At 54.1% G+C, this 9604-nt stretch overlaps 1 protein-coding gene across 1 annotated transcript in view; it reads right to left on the minus strand.

The window, feature by feature from the left end:
• Positions 1–167: 167 nt before the first annotated feature.
• The window catches only part of LOC108798346 (integrator complex subunit 9-like), a gene marked incomplete at its 3' end in the record, with an annotated part of 24414 nt that continues 14977 nt past the window's right edge, over positions 168–9604 (minus strand). Inside the window, exons 6-12 of the mRNA XM_018570084.1 lie at positions 9281–9401; positions 8189–8323; positions 7427–7553; positions 7029–7127; positions 5223–5403; positions 319–467; positions 168–211 (exon numbers count right to left, since the gene is read on the minus strand). Coding sequence (XP_018425586.1) covers positions 168–211; positions 319–467; positions 5223–5403; positions 7029–7127; positions 7427–7553; positions 8189–8323; positions 9281–9401 — 856 coding nt within the window. The remainder of the gene's footprint in view (positions 212–318; positions 468–5222; positions 5404–7028; positions 7128–7426; positions 7554–8188; positions 8324–9280; positions 9402–9604) is intronic.

Genomic DNA, 9604 nt, shown 5'->3' on the forward strand with positions numbered 1-9604 from the left:
CAGCCACTCTTTCGTATCAGAATCCCCCCATATGGAGGCCCCTTCACATCAGAGTCCTCAGCCCCTCCCCCCCCTCATCTCAGTGGGAGCAGCAGCATGGCAGAGAGTTGGAGGCATTGCAGGCTTGGATGGAGGGGAACTTCCATCCTTTTCTGACCAGATCCCACCCTCCCTGGATCAGCGTCCTTCGTGGTGCTGACGGTCAGCCCGCCTGCACCATAGAAAGCATAACTCTGTAAAATTTGGAGGCACCCCGAGGAAGCCAGAAGGAACCCAGGCTGAGAGAAGCTGCATTAGGAGCCGTTTGTTCCTCCCAACCCGTCACACAACACCCCGAGCTGCGGCCTTGTCCCTGAGCTGAACACAACCACCGGTTCCTTCCCAGCGGCGGGACGGATTCTCTCACCTCGGCGTGGGGGAAAGGCGGCTCCGGTAGGTAGACTTTGTTCTGTTTGTTGTGACACAGCCTGGAGGGAAGAGGCAGAAAGAAGATAGAAGGTGAATCTGCCGCCATCTTGTGGACAAAATTGGGCGCTGCGAATAACTAGACTGATGAAGACAAAAGCACAACAATAGAAACATCTGCACTCGCCAACAAGTTTAGCCAGACAGAAACCATAGTGGCCCGTGCGGTGTACATGTGTGCCGGCAGTGACCGTGCCTGCCGTATACACCCTTTGCCCCTTCTAAAACAAAGTCAAACATGATATACAACACTGGACCGAGGAAACCTCAACGTGGTTCAGATGCTGTATAATGGAGATGGACCTCATCCCCCGCATGCTCCAAGCACTTCCCATTCAGATCCCAGCCAGGCCACCCTACAACGCTATGTGTGGTCAAAGAGAACTACCGGGGTCACCAAGCACGCGGGTGGAATAGAACTCCCTGATCTGTATTCACAATATGTACGGTCTATACCCAGCAAGGGCTCCGGAGTGGTGCAAAAACTCTGGGTTCCTCTAGAGTCTTGGTTCTCAACTGGTGGGTCGCCGCATGCTTTTCTAGGCGAGAGGCTCCGATGCTCACTCTTAGCGCGGCGCTGTCCATTCTCGAAATATACTGCCCGGCGCCGAGTGTCAGCTTGAGGCGGGGTGGGGGCTAGGGCCACGAGGGAGCTCCATATATACGTGCATTGCTTACAGCTCCCTCACGTGTCCTGTAGAGGTGCCTGGACCGGAGTGATGTCACATTCTGGCCCCCCGGCACCTCTACAGGGTGTGCGAGGGAGCTGTACCAGCAATGCGCATATGGATGGAGCTCCGTCACAGCACAGCAGCCCACACTGGACCTCAGGCTGAGGATCCACTCCAGTTCTCGTAAGGTACAGAGACTGGGTGTGTGAGATTGTGTCTGTATGTATGTGATTGTTTTTGAGGGCCCGTTCACACTAGTAAAGCGCGTTAAACTGGACCACGCAACCGCACCTACCGTGCACTCTGGTGTGGGAGGTGCGTTGTGTTGCCATTCATTTGAATGGTACCCCAAACGCACCTCCCACCCACAGTTCGTACGCCGGCACCTGAACATGCCATTGTCCACAATCACTTCTTGGCACCACGGAAAGAAGCCTTTCATTTGGAATCTTGGTTCAATGTCACAACCCCTCAGGCTGGCCTGTGCTTCCTTTCCTGATGTTTTATTAAACTAGAGTCCATAAGAAGGTGCGCGCTGGTACATGTGTGATGATAGGAGGGCCGTCACCAGTAGTCACTTCACCTGAAGGTCAAGGTTTTCAGATGCATCCAGAAGAGTCCATGAGGTGCAAAAATCGGCTTCTGGGAACACACATAGGTATGTACCTTTAACCCCCCGGGGGACCCAGGATGCACATGTATGTCCAGCTCATATATAGGACTTTGCCTCCATTCAGCTCGCGAGCAGCCATGACACCGGCCATGTGAGGGCTTGAAGGTTCGGCTGAGAGATGACAGCTGCGACCAGTTACCACCAGTGGAATGCCTTCAATGTCACATACGCGGCGGAAGGTGAATGAGAGTAACATTGGGGTTGGATTGAGGATGAGATACCGAGCTTTCTCATGAGAAACAGAAACCTTTATTGAACACAGATCTCTTTGGGGTCACATGAGAACATCCATGTCCTCCGGTAACCCAAAACTCAGCATATAGCGGGATATTGCCCGCTATATGCTGACAGTGCAGAGCCGTGCTGAGGCCGAGATCCACTGCGCTACCTGATTGACAGCTGCCTCAGCCTATCTAGAGTCCCCGCTGGAGGGCGGAGTGGGAGGTTCGGAGGGGGGGTAATGGTGACTGACAATCACCGCTCTCTGCAGGGGGAAGATCGGCAAATGATCCATCAGCGGTATGTGACCGCTCAGTTCTCGATCAATAGAGCCGACCTGTGACAGCCAACACCCGCAGTGGAACCTACCACTCTGCCTACACCCACAGGGGAACCTACCACTCTGCCTACACCCGCAGCGGAACCTACCACTCTGCCTACACCCGCAGCGGAACCTACCACTCTGCCTACACCCGCAGCGGAACCTACCACTCTGCCTACACCCGCAGCGGAACCTACCACTCTGCCTACACCCGCAGCGGAACCTACCACTCTGCCTACACCCGCAGCGGAACCTACCACTCTGCCTACACCCGCAGCGGAACCTACCACTCTGCCTACACCCGCAGCGGAACCTACCACTCTGCCTACACCCGCAGCGGAACCTACCACTCTGCCTACACCCGCAGCGGAACCTACCACTCTGCCTACACCCGCAGCGGAACCTACCACTCTGCCTACACCCGCAGCGGAACCTACCACTCTGCCTACACCCGCAGCGGAACCTACCACTCTGCCTACACCCGCAGCGGAACCTACCACTCTGCCTACACCCGCAGCGGAACCTACCACTCTGCCTACACCCGCAGCGGAACCTACCACTCTGCCTACACCCGCAGCGGAACCTACCACTCTGCCTACACCCGCAGCGGAACCTACCACTCTGCCTACACCCGCAGCGGAACCTACCACTCTGCCTACACCCGCAGCGGAACCTACCACTCTGCCTACACCCGCAGCGGAACCTACCACTCTGCCTACACCCGCAGCGGAACCTACCACTCTGCCTACACCCGCAGCGGAACCTACCACTCTGCCTACACCCGCAGCGGAACCTACCACTCTGCCTACACCCGCAGCGGAACCTACCACTCTGCCTACACCCGCAGCGGAACCTACCACTCTGCCTACACCCGCAGCGGAACCTACCACTCTGCCTACACCCGCAGCGGAACCTACCACTCTGCCTACACCCGCAGCGGAACCTACCACTCTGCCTACACCCGCAGCGGAACCTACCACTCTGCCTACACCCGCAGCGGAACCTACCACTCTGCCTACACCCGCAGCGGAACCTACCACTCTGCCTACACCCGCAGCGGAACCTACCACTCTGCCTACACCCGCAGCGGAACCTACCACTCTGCCTACACCCGCAGCGGAACCTACCACTCTGCCTACACCCGCAGCGGAACCTACCACTCTGCCTACACCCGCAGCGGAACCTACCACTCTGCCTACACCCGCAGCGGAACCTACCACTCTGCCTACACCCGCAGCGGAACCTACCACTCTGCCTACACCCGCAGCGGAACCTACCACTCTGCCTACACCCGCAGCGGAACCTACCACTCTGCCTACACCCGCAGCGGAACCTACCACTCTGCCTACACCCGCAGCGGAACCTACCACTCTGCCTACACCCGCAGCGGAACCTACCACTCTGCCTACACCCGCAGCGGAACCTACCACTCTGCCTACACCCGCAGCGGAACCTACCACTCTGCCTACACCCGCAGCGGAACCTACCACTCTGCCTACACCCGCAGCGGAACCTACCACTCTGCCTACACCCGCAGCGGAACCTACCACTCTGCCTACACCCGCAGCGGAACCTACCACTCTGCCTACACCCGCAGCGGAACCTACCACTCTGCCTACACCCGCAGCGGAACCTACCACTCTGCCTACACCCGCAGCGGAACCTACCACTCTGCCTACACCCGCAGCGGAACCTACCACTCTGCCTACACCCGCAGCGGAACCTACCACTCTGCCTACACCCGCAGCGGAACCTACCACTCTGCCTACACCCGCAGCGGAACCTACCACTCTGCCTACACCCGCAGCGGAACCTACCACTCTGCCTACACCCGCAGCGGAACCTACCACTCTGCCTACACCCGCAGCGGAACCTACCACTCTGCCTACACCCGCAGCGGAACCTACCACTCTGCCTACACCCGCAGCGGAACCTACCACTCTGCCTACACCCGCAGCGGAACCTACCACTCTGCCTACACCCGCAGCGGAACCTACCACTCTGCCTACACCCGCAGCGGAACCTACCACTCTGCCTACACCCGCAGCGGAACCTACCACTCTGCCTACACCCGCAGCGGAACCTACCACTCTGCCTACACCCGCAGCGGAACCTACCACTCTGCCTACACCCGCAGCGGAACCTACCACTCTGCCTACACCCGCAGCGGAACCTACCACTCTGCCTACACCCGCAGCGGAACCTACCACTCTGCCTACACCCGCAGCGGAACCTACCACTCTGCCTACACCCGCAGCGGAACCTACCACTCTGCCTACACCCGCAGCGGAACCTACCACTCTGCCTACACCCGCAGCGGAACCTACCACTCTGCCTACACCCGCAGCGGAACCTACCACTCTGCCTACACCCGCAGCGGAACCTACCACTCTGCCTACACCCGCAGCGGAACCTACCACTCTGCCTACACCCGCAGCGGAACCTACCACTCTGCCTACACCCGCAGCGGAACCTACCACTCTGCCTACACCCGCAGCGGAACCTACCACTCTGCCTACACCCGCAGCGGAACCTACCACTCTGCCTACACCCGCAGCGGAACCTACCACTCTGCCTACACCCGCAGCGGAACCTACCACTCTGCCTACACCCGCAGCGGAACCTACCACTCTGCCTACACCCGCAGCGGAACCTACCACTCTGCCTACACCCGCAGCGGAACCTACCACTCTGCCTACACCCGCAGCGGAACCTACCACTCTGCCTACACCCGCAGCGGAACCTACCACTCTGCCTACACCCGCAGCGGAACCTACCACTCTGCCTACACCCGCAGCGGAACCTACCACTCTGCCTACACCCGCAGCGGAACCTACCACTCTGTCTGCACCATTCTGCTTGTGGAACTCACCACTCTGCAAAGATCTGCGAGAACTCCAGGGAGCTGTTGGCCACGGGTGAGATGAAGTACAAGGGGACATTGGAGAGGCCGGCAGAGTCGATGTACTGATACAAACACTCCAGCAGGTCGTAGATCACACCGGAGGGGTAACATGGCACCAGAACGTTGCCACCATTACGTATGGTCAACGCTAGAGAGAAATGAAGAAAAAAATCTTAGAAGTTAAATAAAATCTAAAAATTAAACAAAGAGAATAAAAAAGACTCGCTGTATTCGATGCATCTATCACCTGCAAGAACAGGAGTCCCCCAGCAATATAGTTTTATTATCTGTTGGTCCTGCCCATGGACCTGTTATTCTTCTACTTCCTGTAACAAGGTGACAACACTGGCTGCATGTTTGATTCAAATCACTGACTCATTAGGAATTGAATCCACAACGACAGCCCAGAGCTGACATAACCAGTGTGTGGCTGGTATTTGTGGTTCAGCCTTCCTTGGGGACCGTGGACGAGCTCCGTGCTGCCTGGATCTGCTCTCCTTGAACATCAGCATGCTATGCAAGCTCGTGAGCTGAGATTAATTTCTGTCTCTCTAATAGATCAGCTAATTTGCATATTATCAGCCCCACCGGCCTCAGAAACATTAACCCCTTCATGACTGAGGCCCTTTTTTCCATTTTTGCACCCATGTTATATTCCACATTTTAGGCCTGAAAATGAGGCACCGCAGGTGTACAGACCCGGAAATTAGCATGGAGATGGTGGGAATTAGGGATGCACTGATACTTTTTCTCGAGTACTCGCCGATACCAATTACCGATACCATTTATAGTGTCACGTGACAGTTTTTCTAAAACAATCTAATGATTTTAGGACAGTGGTGGGGCGCTATGGCCCGATCACAGCTGCAACCGATGCGATACCACTGACTCCAATCTGCAGAGGGACTACAAATACCAGCAATGCAGAATACCACCAGCGATGGAGGACTACAAATCCCAGCAATACATTATACAGCAATGCCGAATACCATTAGCTATAGAGGACTACAAATCCCAGCAATACATTATACAGCAATGCAGAATACCATTAGCTATAGAGGACTACAGATACCAGCAATACATTATACAGCAATGCAAAATAATATGAAGTTGCATACTCTGTGTTACTCACCAGGATTGTGTGCAGGGTTTTATCAGGGCTGCCTGCGGGTGGGTGCGGTGTCACCAGGGATGTGCAAGGTCTCTCGAGGGCTGCATGCAGGTCTCACCATGGCTGCATGGGGTCACTATGACTGTGCGGTGTCACCGGGGATGTGTGGGTCTCACCATGGCTGCGTGCAGATCTCATAAGGGCTGCATGTGGGTCTCACCATGGCTGCGTGCAGGGCTCAGCATGGCTGTGTGGTCTCACAAGGACTGCGTGTGGGTCTCACCATGGCTGCGTGCAAATCTCACCATGGCTGTGTGGTGTCACTAGGGCTGCATAATGGGCCCCGCGGGTGTGCAGACCTGTGAACTCAACACAGGGATGGTAGGAGCCCCTCATAATGAGCACACCAGGTCTGCAGACTTGGAGATTCAGTACATGGATGGTGAGAACCCCTCATAATGGGCTCAACGGGTGGTCATTTGTTGAACTGGTTAAATTCCAAACAGTTCTGACATTTAAAAGTTGATATTTTTAGACTGACTTTCTACAGGAAATGAGTACAAGTCTATAGAAAAAGATTTTAGACCTTTGGGATCGCACCAGCTACAAATAAAAACATGGAAAAAGTACAATGAATAAAAAACGAAAACCTTGCCACTTACCAAGATTGCTGCAGAACTCGCCCACCATGCCGTCGGGATTGGCAGTGGGAATCTGGGTGAGACCGGTCACAATCAGAATGTCGCAGTTCTTAAGAGCGGCTTAAAACTGGCAACACACATTACAGACCAGTGATGGGGAAAATCTTAGAGGGTGTCACCATTATTTAAAGTGTCATTAACAGTTAAACTGAATGTGGCAGCACAACGGACATGCTTGCTGGACTTCTATCCCGTTCCTTCCTCAGGCCTTACTGTTCAGCAAACTAAGCACTTCATGAACCTGCCTAGTACATTTCTGCCTATAGGGTGGCTACGCTGCCTTGCGAGGTCTCCCTGGAGGCCCAGCGTAGCCACCCTATAGGCAGAAATCACGTGTGAGCTCCTATAGGCACTCTCACGTGTGAGCTCCTGTCCGGGTCCACAGCTGTAAGTAAAGGAGCTGCAGGTGCAGGCAGCACAGGCGGCCTCCTCGGTAAACCACACCCCCTGCTCCGCCCACCAGCACTTAGATTGGCAGCTGTTTCCCTCCAATGGGAATTGCATAGCAAGAGCTGAGCAATCTATCATCCCTAAAAGGTCCCCACACACCTTACGATAATCGTACAATAATCGCGGGAAATCCCGCGATCGTACGATTATCGTAAGGTGTGTGGAAGCCGTGCGACCTCTACTACTGTACGGTCGCACGACTTTAAACTTACGGGCATGTTCGAAAACCCGCCGAGCATCGTACGACGTTCGGCGGGTGTGTAGCATGTTTCGTAAGATAAAAGCCGGACGGGCCGATGTGCGAAAGCTCACACTGCCCGTTCGGCATTGCTGTCATCGGAAGCCCGCCCCTCAGGGGGCGTGGCTTGCGATCATCGCAAGTACGTTCTGCCTATGCAAGATAGGCGTATCGTACGTTTTTTTTAAGTACCTTACAACCATCGCAAGACAAAACTCTTGCGATGGTTGTAAGGTGTGTGCCCAGCCTAACAAAGGTAAGACTTCAGAGCGCTCTCTATGTCTAATACAATCCTATATATGGACACTATATACGGACCAGAGCACTGGAGCTTCCTTCATGGGACATGAATACCGAATATCCTTTCTTGTACGAGGATTGATAAAGCAGAAAGATGATTTGCACCTCTCTATGGTTTATTTCAGCCACTGACCTGCGGGTGAGTCGTCAGAAGAGAGGAACCCGACATGTATGACACCTTCTCGTAATGAGACTGGATGATCCAGTTGGAACTTCCAAGGGCGTAACCGGAACTCAGCGGCGTCACCTGCACCACGCCAAACAGTTCCTGCAAGACAAAAAGGAGGTTACAGGGGCGGCGGAGAAGCTGGTTATAGTCCACGTGACTATTTTGCAAGACACGTGGAAGATTCAGGTTACCACACCACCCACATTCCCCTTTACTACGCTTTCTTCTGTTCAGACGGTGTGTTGCGTTGTCTACATTAGATCTCAATGCAGCTTAAAAGGCCAGCTCCGGGTAAAATATGACCCACCTTCCATCCCCCACTCCCCTCTAACCCATTCCTCTGGCCTTGTGAACCAAGTTAGACTCGCCTAGTTTCTCCCCTCCAGGTCCCTCACCGGTGCGGTTTCCACATGCGGGGAACTGCTGATCCAGCGTTGCAGATGGTCCCTCACCCGTCAGTCCCCTACCAACCCTTACTCTGATGTCGCTCCTCTTCTGGATCCTGAGAAGACCCCACCGCTGGACAGCCAATAGAAAGTGTATACGTCAGGCAGGAAGTGATGTGGACACCCAAAAAAAGAACCCAACAGGAAGTAAAGAAGAAAAAGGGGGGAAGATTTGGGATTTGAGGGTCATGTGATCTTGGCGATCAGTGAGAAGGGATTGGAGAGGGGATAGTATTTAGTATGGGCTGTAGGATGTTCCTGAGGAGAATCTTTTATTGCTGAATAGACATATAGTATGAGGGGAATTATCAACACTGGAGCAGACAAAATGTGCAGCAGCTGTGCTCGGCAACCAATCAGCTTCTCTCTTCAGTTTGTTCAGTTAAGATTTGAAAATGAAAAAGAAAAGCTGATTGGTTGCCGCGCACGGCTGCTCCAGGTTTTGTCTGCTCCGATATTGATAAATTCCCCCCAATGAGTTTTCTGCAATAAAAACAAATCTTCCTTTTTTTGCAAATTTTGAAACTTACATTACCAGCTCTGCGTGAAGAATGAACACGTTTTGGGGGGATTTCCCCCTTAGATGCTCATTTGCAGCCGTCACACTTACTATTTTCTGTGAATATCCAACAAGCTGGATTTTGCTGAGAGCCGAGTTCACCTCCTGCATCGTGTAACATTTCCTCCACGTGAAGACGTCTACAGCGTCCTTCAGAGGGGCCGGGAGATGCCTGCAGACAACGCAAGAGATCTTCAATACACACCAGAAAATGACCGCAGACTACACAGCAATACATTAGGCAGCACCACCGGATAACCCTCCTATCGCTGGTCATTGGAAGAGTACTAAGAGTACTGATGGGGGAATTAAAGGGACACTAACCTCAGGAGTTAAAGGAAAACTATGAGGGGGGGGGGGGGGGGGGACTGTTTT

This window comes from Nanorana parkeri, unplaced genomic scaffold (genome assembly GCF_000935625.1).
Source record: "Nanorana parkeri isolate BGI_ZX_2015 unplaced genomic scaffold, ASM93562v1 scaffold1453, whole genome shotgun sequence".
NCBI lineage: Eukaryota > Metazoa > Chordata > Amphibia > Anura > Dicroglossidae > Nanorana > Nanorana parkeri.